Source organism: Blennius ocellaris (genome assembly GCF_963422515.1).
Source record: "Blennius ocellaris genome assembly, chromosome: 7".
Lineage (NCBI taxonomy): Eukaryota > Metazoa > Chordata > Actinopteri > Blenniiformes > Blenniidae > Blennius > Blennius ocellaris.
Window position 1 is genome coordinate 18,081,315 of NC_137656.1, and position 18,343 is coordinate 18,099,657.

General features: G+C 41.1%; 1 protein-coding gene across 1 annotated transcript in view; it reads right to left on the reverse strand.

Moving 5' to 3' along the window:
- Positions 1-667: 667 nt before the first annotated feature.
- Positions 668-18,343, reverse strand: part of LOC308132182 (uncharacterized protein) — a 33,852-nt gene continuing 16,176 nt past the window's right edge. Inside the window, exons 2-16 of the mRNA XM_080499180.1 lie at positions 14,688-14,743; positions 14,422-14,534; positions 13,094-13,168; positions 6,884-7,027; positions 6,510-6,587; positions 6,153-6,304; positions 5,936-5,990; positions 4,966-5,040; positions 4,699-4,804; positions 4,009-4,515; positions 3,145-3,549; positions 2,885-2,983; positions 1,889-2,025; positions 1,055-1,106; positions 668-939 (exon numbers count right to left, since the gene is read on the reverse strand). Coding sequence (XP_080355306.1) covers positions 803-939; positions 1,055-1,106; positions 1,889-2,025; positions 2,885-2,983; positions 3,145-3,549; positions 4,009-4,515; positions 4,699-4,804; positions 4,966-5,040; positions 5,936-5,990; positions 6,153-6,304; positions 6,510-6,587; positions 6,884-7,027; positions 13,094-13,168; positions 14,422-14,534; positions 14,688-14,743 — 2,191 coding nt within the window. The 3' untranslated portion in view covers positions 668-802. The remainder of the gene's footprint in view (positions 940-1,054; positions 1,107-1,888; positions 2,026-2,884; positions 2,984-3,144; positions 3,550-4,008; positions 4,516-4,698; positions 4,805-4,965; positions 5,041-5,935; positions 5,991-6,152; positions 6,305-6,509; positions 6,588-6,883; positions 7,028-13,093; positions 13,169-14,421; positions 14,535-14,687; positions 14,744-18,343) is intronic.

Consider the following 18,343-nt stretch of genomic DNA (forward strand, 5'->3'; position numbering starts at 1 on the left):
GGAAGGACATCACCATGAGAACAAAATACAGCCCATCCAAAACACAGAGTTATACAGGTGTCAAGTGCAACACCAATTTCCTCTGCTTTTCGTCATTTGTTATGCTTTTGTTCTGCTTCGGGTAATTAAACTGTGCTGTGAGGCTGTCACTAACAAATGCAGTGCTACAAAATAACTCAGGAAATACAGGAAGATGATTACAAGATGATGTCTGATACATGGATACAAATGGTGAGCAGAGTGGAATGCTTGTTATATGTGTGGATCAAAAAGAAGAGCATATACTATAAAAAAATCTGTTTGTTTTCTTAGAAGGAATGCAAGTTTGTGATCATTTGTCATTGTGATCTGATCACTCCCACCAACACTTCTACTGTATCTCAAAAGCAAAATAAGTTATTTTGGTCCAGAAAAAGGTCTTCGCTACTTTATCCAAGAAAATGAGGCAGGGTAATTTCTACATACTTGTGAGAAGATTTTTGTTTTTCTCCAAAAACATCAAAACAGAGAGTCACACTTTTTCTTTGTGCTCTCGATAAAACAGGGAGTCATGTTTTTTTTCTGTTTTTTTTCCGTTCGTTTTTACACCTGCAAAATAGAGAGTACAAAGTTTCAGTGGGAGGATAAAGGTAAAAACATGCATAAACGCACGGGGAGATGGTGTCCCTGAGTGTGTGTGTGTGTGTGTGTGTGTGTGTGTGTGTGTGTGTGTGTGTGTGTGTGTGTGTGTGTGTGTGTGTGTGTGTGTGTGTGTGTGTGTGTGTGTGTGTGTGTGTGTGTGTGTGTGTGTGTCTCAGGCTGCCTATATGGTTTCAACATAATTAGCCGGGAATAAGCCTTGGCGGCCGTCCTTGCTCCACCCCCTCCACCAGGCTTTGTCCACCGTCTCCACATCCTTGATGATGTCACCTGGCTCAAAGGAGATCTCGGATTCGTCCTCTGCGGGAACCACAAGGCAGCATGGTGAGGACCCCCATAATCACGGCGTAATTATTGCAAATGGAGCCACTTTGCGTGCACATGTGTGACGATTATCCTCTAAATGGCAGCTTACCTGCTTGGTAGTCATACAGAGCTCGGACGCACAATTGCCGCTCAGCTAAACCCTGAAGCGGAGAAGAAAATTGAGGGAGATGAAAAAGCCATAATCATTAAATTGATCTCTTGTTTAGCCAAGATTCACACAACTGAACAAAGGGATGAATCACTTTACCAAAAACTTGAAAGTATATCAATAACTTTTCTGTGGATCGCATGAACTTTAATTAAAGAGAAACATTGAAAGTTTCCTCGTTACTGTGAGCAGATCACCTTAAAACGACTCAAACTATTGGTAAACAAGCGTCTCCAAGTTAAATAATGACGTTATTGTCAACCAAACATCACAATGTATGTCTAATAAACAGCTTGTCATGTTGGTTTTTTTTTATTGTTCTTTACAGTTCATTTTGAATCTCACATGCACCGTTCTGACTCGTGGATTAATTCGCTGTCACCACACACTCAATATACCCTTATTAGAGTAATGTTTGCTGAAGACTGCCGTACGCAAATGTTCCACTGAAATATTGAAGTTCTGATGGGGTTCAGTGTGGAAGAAATATTATTGCTTTTCTTTTTTCTTTTTTTTTAAATTTTGGTCTATTTATGGAATTTGTTGACAATGAGGAAAATTAAAAACAGCACCTGTTCTTTAAAATATTCCCCAGCAGGCCAGAGACACTACAAGATTCCTAAATTCATGATCACCAAAGTTAGATCACATGAGCTGCACATTTCGAGACAACTTTTATTCAGTCGTGTAACTTCGATTCACACTTTCCATCTTTGGGTACAGGATTATTGTGGAGGCTATAACACATAGCTACTGTATGTGTACATAACACACCTCTTCTCCATTTTCTGAGATTTCCTGGTCTTGTTCCTCTGTGAAGTCCTCCTCCTCCTCTGCGGTGCCGTGAAGATCGTAGCAGCCCGTCAGCTCGGATGTGCTCAGCTCTGTGTCAGAGGGGCTTAAAGACCGTACTGGGGAAGACCGGGATGAAATGCATTCATCACAATCCAATCAAATAACAAAGACATTGTTATAATACGTCCAAATCAAGGGTGTCAAACACTTTTTTTTGTGTGGTTTTCGGGCTATATAGTGTTCACTTCAATCCTGATAGGGATGCATCAGTGAAATTATAACATTACAATATTAATATTAAACTGTAGGCTTACCCCATTCTGTGTGGGACCATGTTTACTTCCTATATGATGAGGATTTACTGTTTGTAATTGTTGCCACTGTACAAAAGTGCTGCAACACTTCATCAGCTGCTTGAACTCACCCCAGCAGTGCCTCTTTATTTTCTCAGAAGTACCGCATTAAAAAAATAGAACCAGTGTTCCTAAATGGAGCTCAAGTGCAGTACCACAGTCTCAGAATCAATGTTTTAGCATAAAGGAGTTCGAGTACAGTCTGAATATCTATTATAAACTACTTGAGAATTGTTTTCAATATGTGCAACTTGAGTGATTCTATGCCACAGTGATTATTCACTGACTGACAGTCTGTTGGCAAAAGCATGCATGTTTTTTGTTTTTTTTTAACCAACACATATAGACTTGATGTTAATGTCATCGTAGATGTTAGGTTGCTTTCGCTGCAGGATTTTTGAGTTGTGGGTCTTAGTGTAACGTTATGTTTGCGGATCTTCAGAAAACAGTGCGATCCCCAATGGACACGTCCGGGTTAGCAGTTACTGTTATTGAAAAGTTGAAGTCAATGTTTTCTCTGTCATTTTTACGCTTTATAAAGTCTTTTTGTAGGGCTGTATGTTTGACACCCCTGATCTAAACAACGTTTATTAATATCGTTTGAACTGATTTGTAGCCAAACCTAGGCCATTCTGCTTGTCTGTGTCATCTCCATTCAAAATCCCGTTGGTTGACAGGATTACAGTCTCATGCTTGATTTCTTGGCAAATCAGCTCTGCCTCTGAAAGATAATAAAAAAAAACAATGTTATTGACAGTTTTTTTTTGGAATATTGCTTTTGGAGAATCTACAGGACACGATCTAAAACTATTTGTGACAGTGTGACAATAATAATCAACACAGAAAATTTCAAAAAACAAGTTGCAAGCACACAAGGTCCACCTGTGAGTGCTGACTCCTCCCTGTCTGAATCTCCGGCGGGCTCAGCAGCGACCCGACAGTCCTCTGATTGGTCATCCTCATCGTCATTGACCTCCTCTTCATCCTGTGTCGCCTCCACTGGTTCCTCTGGTGACGCAGGCTCTGTGTCCTCTCCTAATGCTTCCACTTCACCATCCTCCTGTTCTTTATTCTCTTCATCTTCTTCCTCCTTGACCTCCACTTGTTCCTCCTCCTCTTCCTCAGGCTCTGTGGCAACAGGACAAAGCTTGGCTCGTGTTTCAGGCTCGCGCTCCTCATGCTGCTCCTCCTCGTCCTCCTCTTCGTCCTCCTCCACCAGGACAGCCTGTACCTTGTACCCCACGTCTGAGACCAGCTCCGTGTGCAAACGACTGACTGTGTTGAGGTCTGTGGATTGGAATGATGACACAATTATAGCATCGCACAAAAGACAAAGACAAAACACTGTAATTGCCGAGCTGACAGGGTGACGGCTGTAAATTGACGCAAACGCCAATTTCTCAGGGCATTCATCAAGTTGAGCCTGGAATCACAAACGATAAGTGGGTGCTTCCTTATAACATGAATGACCCATAGCAGTATGTATGCTTTATACACACTGAAGTATATGGAGTACTTTATTTAATAAGTGTTATTAAAGTTAATTAGGATTGTAATACTGTTTTTAATAAACTATGATTGATGTCAACAACAAAAAAAATCATTGTGACAAATTGACAATCAAGTGATATTATCCTCCTCACATCGCATGAACAGAACATTAATATACATCGTCGGTTTCTCTTCTGCACATCGCTTCAATAAGACATTGTTCATTAGGAGTTTGATTGGGCTTTTGCGTCATACCTGTGATAGATTGTGGATTGTCGGGAAGAGGAGCAGTTGGAGCCTGTGGAGGAAAATCAAGCTCAAAATGCCTTTGGATGTTGGAAGGCAAATCAGTCAGGGTCTCTGACTGTGCTTCAGAGAGGGCGTTTTTTACTAAACTGGGAGAGAAAGAGGCCAAAAGAGTGGGGGATGCTGGAGGAGCAGAGGGTTCGGTGGGCGACGTAGCCCTGGGCTCATCTTGGCTGTTAGCGTGTGTGAAGCTGGGCAGGGCTGGAAGAGGAGCGGCAGGGCGGGGGGGTGATGTCGGCGGTGAAATAGGGGCTCTGGGTCTCTGTGGAGAGGTAACCGGGCGGAAATCGGGGCTCGTCGGAGGAGACACGGCACGGAAACTGGGAGACGGAGGAGCACGGGAGAAGGGAGAAACCAGGGGAGAGCTGCGGGGGGAGGAGGCTGAGCTTTCTTCTGCTTTGGAGAAGATGAAGGCTGTATCTGTCAAGCTGCGCTGGTATCGTCTGAATGGTTTACCTAGAAAGAAAAGACACCTGTTTGTTCATACAAAAAAATTAAACAAAACACACAAGCCTTACACGACATGTACAACCCTCCGGAGCCTGTTTGTTTTTTTTGTTTTTGTTTTGTTTTGTTTTAATGAGCTTGCCTGGTCCTTCATGTGAATATATAAACAACAGTTGCGGTTCAAGTTCATACCAGTACGGGAGGATCCAGGGCTCGTGGGACTCTGTGACGATGCTGACAGCTGCCTGAAGAACTCTCGAGGGTTCATTGACCGCTGGGACACTAATGCTGCCGCCTCCTGCAGGTCAAGTGATGTACAGTTTAGTAGTTTTAGTTGCATTTTCCTGTGCAAATTTCACAAATATCCAACACTGTAATCACCTCAGTGTGGCCTCGATTTTAGTAAAGTTTCGCATTCAAAGCAATACTGAGATTGTGACGGCCGCGATAATCACTTACTGCTGCTTTCTCTATGGACTCGCTCCTTTTCAAACGGGCTCTCATATCATCCTCGTGTTCCCTCTGTTGCTCGTCCTGTTGGTGAGTAAACGCGGCAGCAATCACATTTCGATATTCAAATATGCCTTGAACAGCTTTGGGGTTTGTTTTTTGTTTTTTTTATTTGGATGGATGGACAGACGGACGGACGGACAGAAGACATGTGACTTAAAATATGTGCCACAATCATAACTATGAGTTGCTCTATTTTAGGACCTGATTGTTCCGCTGGGATTTTCACACACAATGACATCCAGGTTTCACACCGAATGGTCAGAAAATGAGGAAACTGTCACGTGAGCTTCAGTTCTCCAGGCGAGCGTGTCGTGTTGGTGCCAGACGTAAAAGGATGCCAGATGTAAAATGACCACACAGGCTCAAGATGACAGGAAAGTAACGGTAACTAAAATAACCTCTCATTATATCCAAGGTGTGTACGAGATTTCATGAACCTTGAAGCAGAAGAGCTGGAGCACCAGACGGTGCCACACCTGTCAGCCAAGAACAAGAAACTGAGGCTGCAACTCACAGCAGATAACCAAAATCTGGCAGTACAGGAGGGGAAAAACTTTGCTTGGATTGATGAGGCCCAAATTTCTGCAGATATTTGGATGGCACGGTCAGAATTTTGTGTAAACACGATGGAGAAATTGGAACATTCTGTCTAGTATTAAGAATTTAAGCAAGTAGAGATGGAGTAATGGTGAGGAGAATATTCTGGGGGGTTTACGTTCATGGCCACAGTGTCTCTGCACAATGGTCAAATGTATTGCATTTTCTTACTTGATATTGTGGACAATCACACATGCAACTTCTTCAATCTTAATTCTTAATCTGAAGTCTTGAGTGAAGAAATGCATTTTTACACGACAATCATGTCCCAGTTCAAAGAAACTAAACACTAAACAACCAGTTTATTCTTTTCACTCACCCATCTCAGTTTCTCTTTTTTACGCATTTGTTCTTCTTCTTCCGCCTGTTTTCTTCTGTGTGACACAGAAACAAAACACTTCAAAAACATTTAATTGTCATCCAGAAATGATTCCTTAAAATCCATTTGATTCGGCCTGTTGCTAACTGGTTTTCCGATCGATACAAAGTGCAATCACTAAAGGGCACAATTGACAGGAAAAACTTATTGTTCCAACCTCTGCTCCTCAATCATCTGCAGTTTCTCGTTCATTTTCCTGTCTCTCTCCTCTGCATCCTTCCGTTCCTTCAATACTCTTTCTCTCTCAAGTCGCCGTCTCTCTTCTGCTGCTCTTCTCCTCTCTTCATCTTTTCTCTCTTCTTCCTCACGCTGACATGAACAAAAACAGTGATATGGACAATATTAATATAATGTGATAGATGTTAACTGAAACAAGTTACAAAGTGATTCTCAAATTAAATAAATGGGAAGCATCAATACAAATTTAAATAAAAACATTTAAACAGTACAAATAGATTAAATAAACAAAATATGGCTAATAAGTGTAATGAGAATGAAAGTTATTTTGACAAACCTCTGCACGTGCCCAGAAAGAGTCCCTGTTTATTCTTCTCATCTCCATTGCAGCATTAGTTTTTCTGTAGTTTGTCCCCTATAAGGAAAATGGTAAAACAGATCAAATCCACAGAATGCAAAATATTTTTGTATTTTTATATTGTGCAAAAAAAAAAAGCCTGTTCTGTTATATCAAGAGGCACTTTTTTATATCTAAACTAAAGAAACGTAGAATATATTTTATTCCTTGTAATAATTTAATGAGATTGAATAGACATGCTTGAAGTGGCTTAACTCATAACTTAAAGAGCTGCCGTTAAAGTGTGTTCAAATCTGTATGTGAAAGCCTCTGCCGCCATCTAATTGACACGTGTGGTGTTGCAAGAGACTCACCACCAGTTCCTCCTTGTCTGCAGACCTTGAGCTCCTTCTCACCCACTGTGTGGGAGCATGGGACTGGACTTTGCTGAGCTCAGCTCTTATGTTCTCCTCTGTCACATCTTCCACCTTCTCTGCCCTGATGAAAGCGTGAGCTTCCTGAAACACACGGAGGAGAAAAAGGGGGGGGGGGGGGGGGGTGGAAAGAAGAGTAACGCAGATGTGATTTCAGTGTACTGCCCCCACCACCACCACCCCCTCCCAAACCTCTCACTCACATGCACATAAGAAAATCTATACAAAAGCACACAAAGTCCCCCTGGTGGTTTTACTCTTGGTCTGACTTGGAGTTATGCAAAGTTGGAGCCAAACAGTTGTGCAACTGCTTCAACTCTGAGGATTGTGAGAGAACAAAAACAGCAAGCGTTTCAGTGCGAGGACAAGAATGCATTGGTTTTGGATGGTTTTAGAGAGGAGAGGCAAAGAAGGGGAAAACAATACATGAGGGTTGCAGAGAGTGAGAAAAGGGGTGTGAAAAGTCTGCATGTTTCCAAACAGAGTGAAAAAGACTATTAATTAACCTCTGCTGGTACATTTTAAATAGTTGTTTTTTTTAACCCATTTAGAAGCATTTTTTGGCAAACTTAAAAAAAAATGTGAAGGCATAAAACCTCAAAATCCAAACAGTATGCACCTTTTTAAAATACCAGTAGCATGACAACAACAGTTTCAATCCAAGTTTTCACTCTTTTTTTTTGTTTAAGTAAACAACACTGTGAACTTTAAGTGGGTCACGTTGCAAAAGTTGCACCGTACCTGGGGTTCAAACTTCGGGGAATATGAAGTCCAAAATGTACGCGATCCGCTGGTGGGGGGTCAAACATGAGCTGAAATCACGTTGTGTTGTGTGTGTACGAACACAGGCATTTGTATGTGGAAACATTTCCATGCAGAGTAATTTTGGGCTTGTTGACAGAGAGCCAAGTCTGGTTGAACTTCAACAGGAAACCACAGCTTTATCTGAGTGACAACTCTGACACTGACACTGGGCAGAGTGCTCGCCGTGCCCTATAATACATGTCAGGAGAGCGTATAATCCATATCAATCTGGCTGTCACTGCCAACGGGATATGGAGTTGGACCAAAGGCCAGATGAGTTCTCCACACTGCTGCCAGCAACAACGGGGGAATCAAGGCAACAGACCGCAGCGCGCAGCGACGTGACATACTGTACTTCTGTGCAAGTCTTATAAAAGAAAACATAGAACTTCACATTTACCTACCATTTTCATTTTTAGAAAAACTGGAAATAAAATATTCATTCATCTCAAATACACGGGTTTCTGACAAAGAGTGAGGTGATTATTTTATGCCAATTTAACATGAATGGCCACTAACCAGTGTTGAGAGGATCTGTACATCAACAATATCTGTTCATAGGGATGCTAATGCGTCAACTCACTTGTCTTCCTGTTTCAGCTTGATTTGTCGCCATAGAAAAGACTTCAATTGAAACTTTTCAGAATATACTTCAGCGATCACGACATGCAACAACCCCGGTTCGAACGTGCTCAATCTTCAACAATGTGCCGATACTGACCGAGAAATGATCACGGGAATATCTTGATAGAGTGACCCAGCGAGGTTTCACTTTATGGTGTAACTTTTCAGGTTTAGTGGCATTGATGACCTTGGCAATGAAGCCTCCCTAAGAGTATAAAAATATAGCCCTTCCTGGGAGGAAAAGGAGCTCAAGGTGATGTGACAGGCTGAGAGACTTTTTAGCCGTAATTGGGCTCAGCTCCACACAAACTGTCTCTCTCTGCTCTGGAGCCAAACTGCCTTATAGTCTCTCTCTCCAACTCAGGAGTAGTTCAAGAGTAAGAGGCAGTAGGAGGATGTGGGGAGACTCAAGTTTCAGTACTTTAAGTATGTCTCACCTTGAATGACAAGTTACTTAGGGTGACTATCATTATTGACAAGTTAAATTTAGATTTTTTTTTTTAATGCTAATTTATTGCGGTTTTAATTGAAAAGCAAGAGTTAAATATAGATATGGGAGCTGATAAGACAGTGATACTGTAATACTGTACTTTATGATCATTACACTCTCTTTGTGGAAACTGGGAAAAATTACATTATGACATTTCACAACTGACCTGTCCAAAAGATGCAAAAGTACAATGAATTGCTTGATGTCTGTACAAAGCAACAACGTTAAGAGGTGCATTAGTTGGCATGAAGCCCAGGGGGCAGCGGCTGAAGCTCAACGTAACGTCACAGGTTTGTAGCCAGTCCACGTCTGTATTGTCTTATTTCATATAGTTGGGCCAAGTCACCGCTGACCAGTGTTTCCACAGTTACTTCAAAAAAAGTGATTTGACTACTAGTTACTCATAAATAGTATTACATCTCTGCAGTTGTGTTACTGTTGCAATGTTACGGTTCAAAGATGACGTGCTGTTCGTTCCGATTCTTTTGTGCTACGTGACCATTCGTGAGTCGGCATGTGATTGGCTGAGAGTGGAGAAGGAGGGCAGGTCAGGTGTGCTGGGTGAGGAGACTGCCAGTGAGCGTGTGAAACGCGTCTTCCTTCCCAACGCCCTGCGATAATACAATAGTAACAGTTACAGTGCGTGCCACATGAGAGTAATGCATTACTAATTAACGCATTCCCTGCACCACTGCCTCTCCTCTGGAAACCCAGAGAAAATGCATGCATGCTCACGCAGAACATGCAAACTTCACATCTGTCCATGGGTCTCACCTAAATCTTGATTTTCTTTTTTTTCCAGCAACATCTCTTCAACTCCTCATTCCTTCAGTGCACGCACAGTAAGTCTCAGTCTCTTCAGTTCATATCCAGTCAGCCATCTTTAAACTTATTGTATTCCCCATTTGTTTAGGTTGTTTCCATGGAAAAAATCTCAAAAGTGTTTTGTTTCGTCGTTTAACTCTGTCTACATTTGTGGCGTCCAACCCCGCACCCTGTTTTCCTGCTCCAACACATCTGAATTTCATAGAGAAACTTTGTAATGAGCCACTTATTCCAGTCAAGAAGCAGAGACTGTGCAGGAATGTGGGCTTCGGGAACCAGAAGAGCCCACCTCTGAAGTAAATTTTCTGATTATGTGTGAATCAGGGCAATAAGTCAAACGTACATCTCCTGCTATACCTTTGACAAACTAAAAGTGTAAATTCAAGTGTAAAAAAATCTAAATGACCTCTGTTTCATGCTGATATAAACAGATCTATGCAAGTATGCCGCTAATGTGCAATGAGCTTAGTAGCGTCAAAGCATCACCGATGATGGCCGTATGCTGATTTGATGGTGATATAGCTGGTCTGCCACCAGCCTGCAATGTTTCATTCCAATTTTGTTGATGTTTTCATCATTTCCGCATCCACTGCAACATTGGTATTAACTGCACCCACATATGTGCACAACACTCTTCTGACCTACAGTCATTCTGTTAATAGCTCAGTGGAAATGCTGAGCAATGGAAATATTTGCACCCTATTCACGTCTTAGTTTTTAAAAGGCAATGCCACACTATAGTCAACTTTCTAACACACCTAAATTGCCTGCTTAGAGACTTGTGTGGACAAAACTGATAACCAGTTGTGACATGCAGCATAACAAGACAAGAGAAAAAAAAATGGAAAGGATACAAGAGAAAAAGATACGGAAACAAGGAACAATAATGGACCAAATATGAATGATGTGTTAGCTTGTGCTCAAGCCAACAGCAACTTTGATATCATCAATCAGCAGAAGTACATTGGCTTTATAGTTTTGTTTTCCATGTCAGTAAAAGGTCAAATAAAATCTAAGAATACGAAATGTCAAAGCTACACCAGAATTTCATTAAATAACCCCAAAACACTAAGAGAATCACTGCTTATCCCCTCGATTTTATATATCAAATATGCACAGTGATCCGTGTTATTAGTATTCTTCACTAATGTTTCTGAATGCTTAAGTATCACAGGGTACAGATCACTAAAGAGAAACAATCACACATTCACATCTGTGGGCAAAATAGAGTTTCCACTTCTAAATCCCATGTATTTTAACTGTTGGAGGAAATCGAAACCCAATCAATACAATTCTCTGTGTGACGCGACACTGTTAAACACTAAACCATTATGCAACCCTGTAAGTTATATTATTCCTGATTATTGCTATTTATTTACAGTATTCTGTCAGTGAGTCAGTTGCTCATTTATCTAGTTAGTTGGTTCCCTTCTCCTGCTTTCCCTTGATCTGAACTCGTTGTGGTATATTTGTTTGACAACAATTAACAATCAAGTACAAACGTTCTAATGTTTAAGGGTCATTTCACAAGAAATATGTTCATATTGTATACAGAGTTATACACACATGATGTAAAGGATTCAGGGAGATTTTAGATTCTAAGCTGGGATGTAGAAGAGGTCGGATTAAAGGACTTTTCGACTATTCTCAGACATAAACACTGTGTGCATGTAGTATAATGAGTATATACTCTACAGCTGTAGGAATATAGATGTATTTATACATGAATGATGTATAATATATAAAAATATTTAAAAACTTACAAATATTGTAAAGTTGTTTTTTTTTCACTTCCCATTTTTTTATTTTCTGTCAGTAAGTTAATCGATTTACTTTTGATTTCCTTTTAAATACGTTTCTATACTGTCTTAACAAGCAAGATAACAGAGTCTGCAATAGATTTAAATAGACAGGCAGGGACTGTGACCGTCACCAATTTGAATATGAAATTTAAAACAATGGCTATAAAATCCCAATAGTAAAGAAAAAGAGAGGGTAGAAACTTTGAACAACCGCTTAAGCTTTTTGGCTGCCGTTTTCTTTGTCAGTATATTATGTTATAAAAGAGCTTTTTCATTCCCTGGCCGTCTGGGCCACTTGAGAAAAGCAGTGAAGGCGTTTAGAGGCAACTACGTGGCCTCAATAGAGTGTGAAAAATGTCACGTCTGCTGGCAAAGCCAGAATGAACAGCTATGTATCATCACCGCAGTCTTTACATCAGGACATTTCTTCAAAATGAAATCCACATGCATGGCTACGACTCCCATTATACAGAGAAACAGTATGTTCATGTTGACGCTGAATCCAGCCTTAACTAATATATTGGAATCTCAACCACTGAGTAATGGAAAACCAACCATTCTTTTCCCTAATTCTGACAGCTTACTTCCAAAAAAGCGACTGTAAGAACAACGACATGGGTTTATTTTCAAGCGAACTGGCTCTACTTCTTTTTCCATTGTATCTACAGAAGCAGCTTAGCTATTACAGTAGAAAAGAAATGTATTTGTGACACATGTGCAGCCTACACTGTGTGAGCGTGTGTTCGTGTGTGTGTTTATTTGTGTTGAATTATATGTTTGTGGGTTGGGTTTTTGTTTCATCCTCGTCAACATTGATCGTGCAATCAATTTCCAACAATCTCACAAGAAAATGTACTGAGGCCCCAAGATTAACACACACACACACACACACACACACACACACACACAGTTGGGGTGGTGGGTTTTCAGACAGTGGGCTCGCAAAAATCCCAGACTCCACATTCACTATTAAAAAAAGGCCAGGAAAAAAAAAAACAACAAACATTCCACAGATGCTTCTGCAGTTGACTCGGCGATGCCTTATATGGAAACTTGTAAACCGAGGGGTCACTCATACTGCTCCTACTTGAACTGAAACACTTAAATAAACAGTTTGATGGACACACACGGAGAGAGTGCGAACACAATGATGGAAACAAGTACTTCATATGCTGTAGATATTTAGCACCTTACAATTAAAAATATGGACTTCAATGCAACAGAAAATGTAGTTTTTCACCACATATGTCGCCATTTTAGCCTGGTAGCAGCATGGTAGATAGAAGATTAAACAACATCAACATGCCAACGGAACAGGAAGGGGGCTGAGGACAGGAAACGTACTAAACAATACTAAGTGAGCCATGTGAAAATATAGTTTGAGAGTCCAGAAGTTGAAGAAAATAGTGAAGAATGGGTGAGGAAAAGAGTGCCAGACATTAGGTTCAGTTTTTTTAAAGGACGAGATTCCTATAATCTAAATCTATAATGCAACTTCAACAAACAACTTCAAAGTAAATCCAAACAGGAAACCTACTGTTTAACATTTTCACAGTGTTTTACAACTGACATTCATGTCACTGATGTCGTGGTGATGTAATTCACCTTGAAGAAGATCTTGACGTCTGGAATATGGCTGGTACATTCTGTCCTTCGGTATTCCTCCACATTTTGGCCAAACTGCAGACAAACACAGGATGTAGGCTCTTACATTCATATCATACCTCCCTCTGAGAAGACTAAATAAAGATGCTGGGGAAGCTGGCTGAGGAACAATAGGATTCATAACATTGTCGCTGATGTCCTCTTGAAGTTTGCCAATCTCTTAATGGATTTTAAAAAGGATACAGTTTGCAGAACTTTTCCTAACAGGCATTCTTGTGGAGCTACAATCAGAGAGCAACTATCTCTGAATCAGCTGGAGGTTTCTTCATGTAAAAAAAAAAAAACAACAACAAGCTTTTCCTTTCCTCTGACACCCATGCTTGCTCGATTTGAATGTGCAGTGCTATGAGATGGTTGGGTCATAACTGGTGATGCACAATCAAAACAGAAATGGAAATGTTACTTGGCGGAAAAGCGGCCTTGTGCAACAAAAAGACAGATGATTTGACGTCAAAGGGAAAGAATGTCACAGTAACAGTATACATGTTTGGTAGAGTTCAACCTCAAAACCAACTATTGAGTATGGTGGTGGGAATGTAAGAGGCTATTTCAGGAACTGGGCAACTTGAAGATAAAGTGAAGCCATCTGTTTAAAGGCTGTAGATGAACCACAAGAGCACCTTTGCATAGGATAATGATTATAAGAAGTAAAATTGTAGAGGGATGAATTAAGATTTATGGCACGATTAAGCTTGGACAAACTGCTTTTTATTGCCTTGGAAGGTTCGTTTGGTCGCGTAAAAAGACTAAAAAAAGACCCAAAATGTTTCATAAATACCAAATTGTATACAATGAAATGCTTACTTGACCAAATATCTCAAAATCCATACAATTTCCAAAATACTAACACATTCTCATGACTGTAGCATGTGACATAAAAGACCATCTGGTGATTCACGTTGTTTTTTTTCTGCTACAGTGGCACTTACTTAAAGCAATTTACCTCATGTCAAGACTGAAGTATGTCTGTGTCAAAAGAGATTCAGGGAATATAAGTAAGCCGAGGAGCTTAGCAGCGTTTGCCAGGATAATTGGAGTAAAGATTTCTCCTATAAGATGTGTGATCTCATAAGATGTTAAACCCATTAACCTCCAGCTTTGAAACGACTCCTCGGTCTCCAAGTGAATGTAAGTCAGTGAGAATCCATCATTCTTATACATACATTTAAAAAAAAAAAAAAAATCATACTTCTGATTCTTTAAAGTGAGCTGGTATGTGTGTTATAATACTCCCATGTCATAAAAGGAGCAAAGCCTCTGCCACCTACCCATATGATCATAGCGATCCGGGGGGCTCCTGTCTCTACACTTCCCACTTTGCACAATCCATATTGAGGCTTGGAGATGTGAAACTTGCCTGCCAGCTCTGCCACACCGCCCACTGTCAGAAAACAGACAGACACAGAGACAAGGTGTAGGGAACAAAGGTGGGATTATTATTTCGATGAGCATATTTTCATAGAAATCTTTCAATATATTGTGATGCGTGATGTTGTGTTAGTCAAAGGTTACAAAGCCAAGATGTATACTTTACCTCCTGAGTCAGCCAGTTTAAGCTTGTTGGAAACTCCATCATATGTAAATAAAGCCCTGTGAGCAGACAGACACACACATAGCTAGTGAGATAAAAAAAAAAAAAAAAAAAAAAAAAAAAAACACAAAACACGCACATTCTGAACACTGAGTGATAGCATTTCTTGAATAAGCACCTAACGTAAGTCTTGTGTACACATGAAAAAGGACATTTAAGAACATTTTCTCGATGCAGGCTTGTGGACGTGGACAGCGGCATATTCAGTGTGTTCAGTCTTTTGTTTGTGCACAGAGGACCGGCACGGATGCTTTAGTGCACAGAACAAGCATCCTCACTACACAGCAAATCACTACAATACATCAAAAAAAAAATGTCTCAGTACACGCTCATACAGGAAGACATGTGCATTCATATTGGGTTTTCAAACAGATAGATTGCGAATAACAAGAATTTGCAATGGAGTTGGGGTTTTTTTTGTACATCTTACAGGTGAAAACCTGTCCCACCTCACCCTTCAGTCAGTTTACTGTTGCTGTGGTAACTCAACAAGTGTCTCGTTTTTTTATGACATAGGTGAGTCGCAATTTTGCACAGCGATGATTTGGGATGTGGATGCACAGTATTTCTATTTGCTCTGCTGCACAATCTCCAAGGCTGATGCAGGTGGCTTCATGGTCAAACCGTAGAGAAACAAAGTAACAGACAAGCAGGAGGACCAACTGTGTTGGACACGTTGTCCCGGATGTTATGTAAACCACTCGGTCTGTATCCAAAACCATATCCATATGCGATTTGACACGGCACACTCCAAACGTAATCGTGATTCATGTGTGCGTGTTTCAGGCACAGCTGCATAAATGTGTGAATGTCTGTGCGTGCGTGTGGGTAAGTGAGTTTACAAGATGGCCTGCAGAGAGAGATGAACTGTTGCGTCTTCACACGACCGTGCATGCGGTTTTTTTTGTGTTGGCAAGAATGTGTGCGTCTTTTAAAGTTGTCTCTGTAGGACTCCTGAAGGCGTGTCAATAACATCTGGTGTTGGGTAGCAAAAGGCCACGAGCAGCTATTACAACAGGCCAAAGGTGAACACTGTGTGTGTGTGTGTGTGTGTGTGTGTGTGTGTGTGTGTGTGTGTGTGTGTGTGTGTGTGTGTGTGTGTGTGTGTGTGTGTGTGTGTGTGTGTGTGTGTGTGTGTGTGTGTGGGGGGGGGGGGGGGGGGGGGGGCGTGCGTGGGCGTGCGTGGGCGTGCGTGGGCGTGTGTCAATGTTTCGTCTGCATATGTGCATGCTTGCATGTGTGCGGACCTACATTTTTATTTTGTTAGGTATTTTAAATAATATCAGCGAGATGTGCGTATTTGATGTGTATGAATATAAATTATAATACAAAATGAAGAAGTACAACTGCTCATTTGCAAATGAGCAGACAAGCGCCCAGTTAACTCGGTTATTGTCCCTAAAGCACTCCGTTATGTTTTCCTGATACAACAAGCACGCCTTTGTTCTTTCTCCCAATAGAACAAAGAACGCCAAAAGTCAGCCAGTGTGTGAGTGCGCCGAGGACACAATAACCATATTGTGTCCCCTATTGAGCGAGCATGTTGGTCCAGTCCGTGGGGAGGCTCGCTGACACCGCTCTTTCATTTTTAATTGTGGTGCGAGTGCTAACAAGCGTTTACTGTTTGTCTATTGTGTCAAACCAAGCCACACTTCACCAGACTATAATTTCAAATCGAGCAAAACTCCTCCACAGCTCTGCACTTTTGTTTTCACAGACTTCAGCCATTCATACGTCTCCTCAAGGATTAGTTTTGCCTCAATAACTACAGAAACAACACTTTTCTGCCTCCCCATCAGTCTGACCAGCAAACACAGCTTAGTTACCCAGCCACATTTACTGATCCCTGGTCTTCTAGCATTCCTAAAAGTTACCATTTACAAGCAGCCAAGGTCAAAGGTGGCTGCGCCTCTGAGGGAGTCTTAATTGCATGTGCAAATTCTCCACCCAGAGGGAACAGGCTCCCACATGAGGAAAGGTATTGCTGTGGGATGTACGTTGTTCAGCAGGAGCTTTGACTAAACCAAAGATGCAAAATACTATATTTTCCAAATCTTCGCATCACTCTAACCTCAATATTTAACATTTTTCTCATGATACATAATTTATTATCTGTGTAAACAGATACTTTTTTTTATTTTTTAATGAGGATGCACATTTTCTAAAATGCAATAGCACAATAAAGTAATAGTTTCCATGAACTGATCACACATTCAATATTTGAATTCATCCATTTTATCCATTCTGAGATGCTGGTCAATGCATGATTAAATCTTTAAATATACCGGTACAAGTGTGTGCAATTACATCCTGTCTCACTAAACAAAGGAATGTCTTTCTGAGAATACCTGTCAATGTTTACAGTCCTGGATATTGCACGTTTTGGGGGGCACATCTTATATATCATTGCTATATTCTGGCAGAACACAGTGTTAAAACACGAGATAAACCACTAAATGATTGCATGGATATGCAAGCTTCAGGGGCAACATTCCCAAAAGAAAAATGTGATGGTTCCAAATTCTCATTATGGGTGTTTATCTTGCCTTTAGAAAGACAATGAACACGAAATGGTAGCGTCTCTCATGTGTAGCTGACTCACAGAGTTTAAAGCCAACGAGGACCACTCACGTTCCCAGGCCTGTTCATACCACTTGATTAGTTACTGTAATCCAGTGGCAGCTTGAGCAGTTTCATAGGTAGTAAAAGTTTCCCTTGCTAACAGGGGAGATAGACTCCCCCACCCAGACACTGTGTCTGATGAGAAAAACAGCTTCTCTTGTGTCTGTACTCCAGCCCACCTCCAAACCCAGCCAGCTATGACCTCACAGGGAGGGACGGAGGGTGTGAGGAAGAAAGGAGAAGAGAAGAGACGCTGAAAAAGTGGAGCAAGAGGCTATCATTAAGAGCAGAGACGCAGCTATGAAAGAAGGTGTGGCAAGAAAACAAACATAAATGACATCATAGTCTGTCAGTAATTAAGAAGTAATTAGGAATGAGAATTTAAATAGTCACATCATTACCATAGCCAGTCACTCGATGCACGGATATCGCAGCTGAGCAGACATTTTCAAAGTGTTCACACACGCACACACCCACACACACACACACACACAAACACACAGATACAAAAGTACACGCACACACAACGTACGCCAAGCTTGAGCCAGTAACAACAGGGGTGGTTTGTTTTGGACCGCCACAGCCCCTGTAATACCTCCAAACATGCTCCGCTCGGCCATTTCAAGATCAGCACAATAGAAGCAGATGGTTAGCTGTGCTGCAGAAGGCCTTGTCGTCACTTACCCAGGCGCTCGTCGGCACCGGGCTAAACTCTGAACCACTGGAGTGTGTAGGAAACACACGAACACCCGTTCACACACAATCATGTATTTATGGTAATTCCAATAGATGCTTTGGGACATTTCTGTCGTCGCGCGCTCACTGAATCTTTCTAATGATGTTTTGAAAGAATGCATTTTTATTGTAGCTGTGTTTCATTATACTGTAAGGAAGGAGCAGAGTGAAGCAATGACAATATATTTTAGGCCCAAAAACCAATAAACATTTCTCATATCCACTGTTAACTTCACCATCCC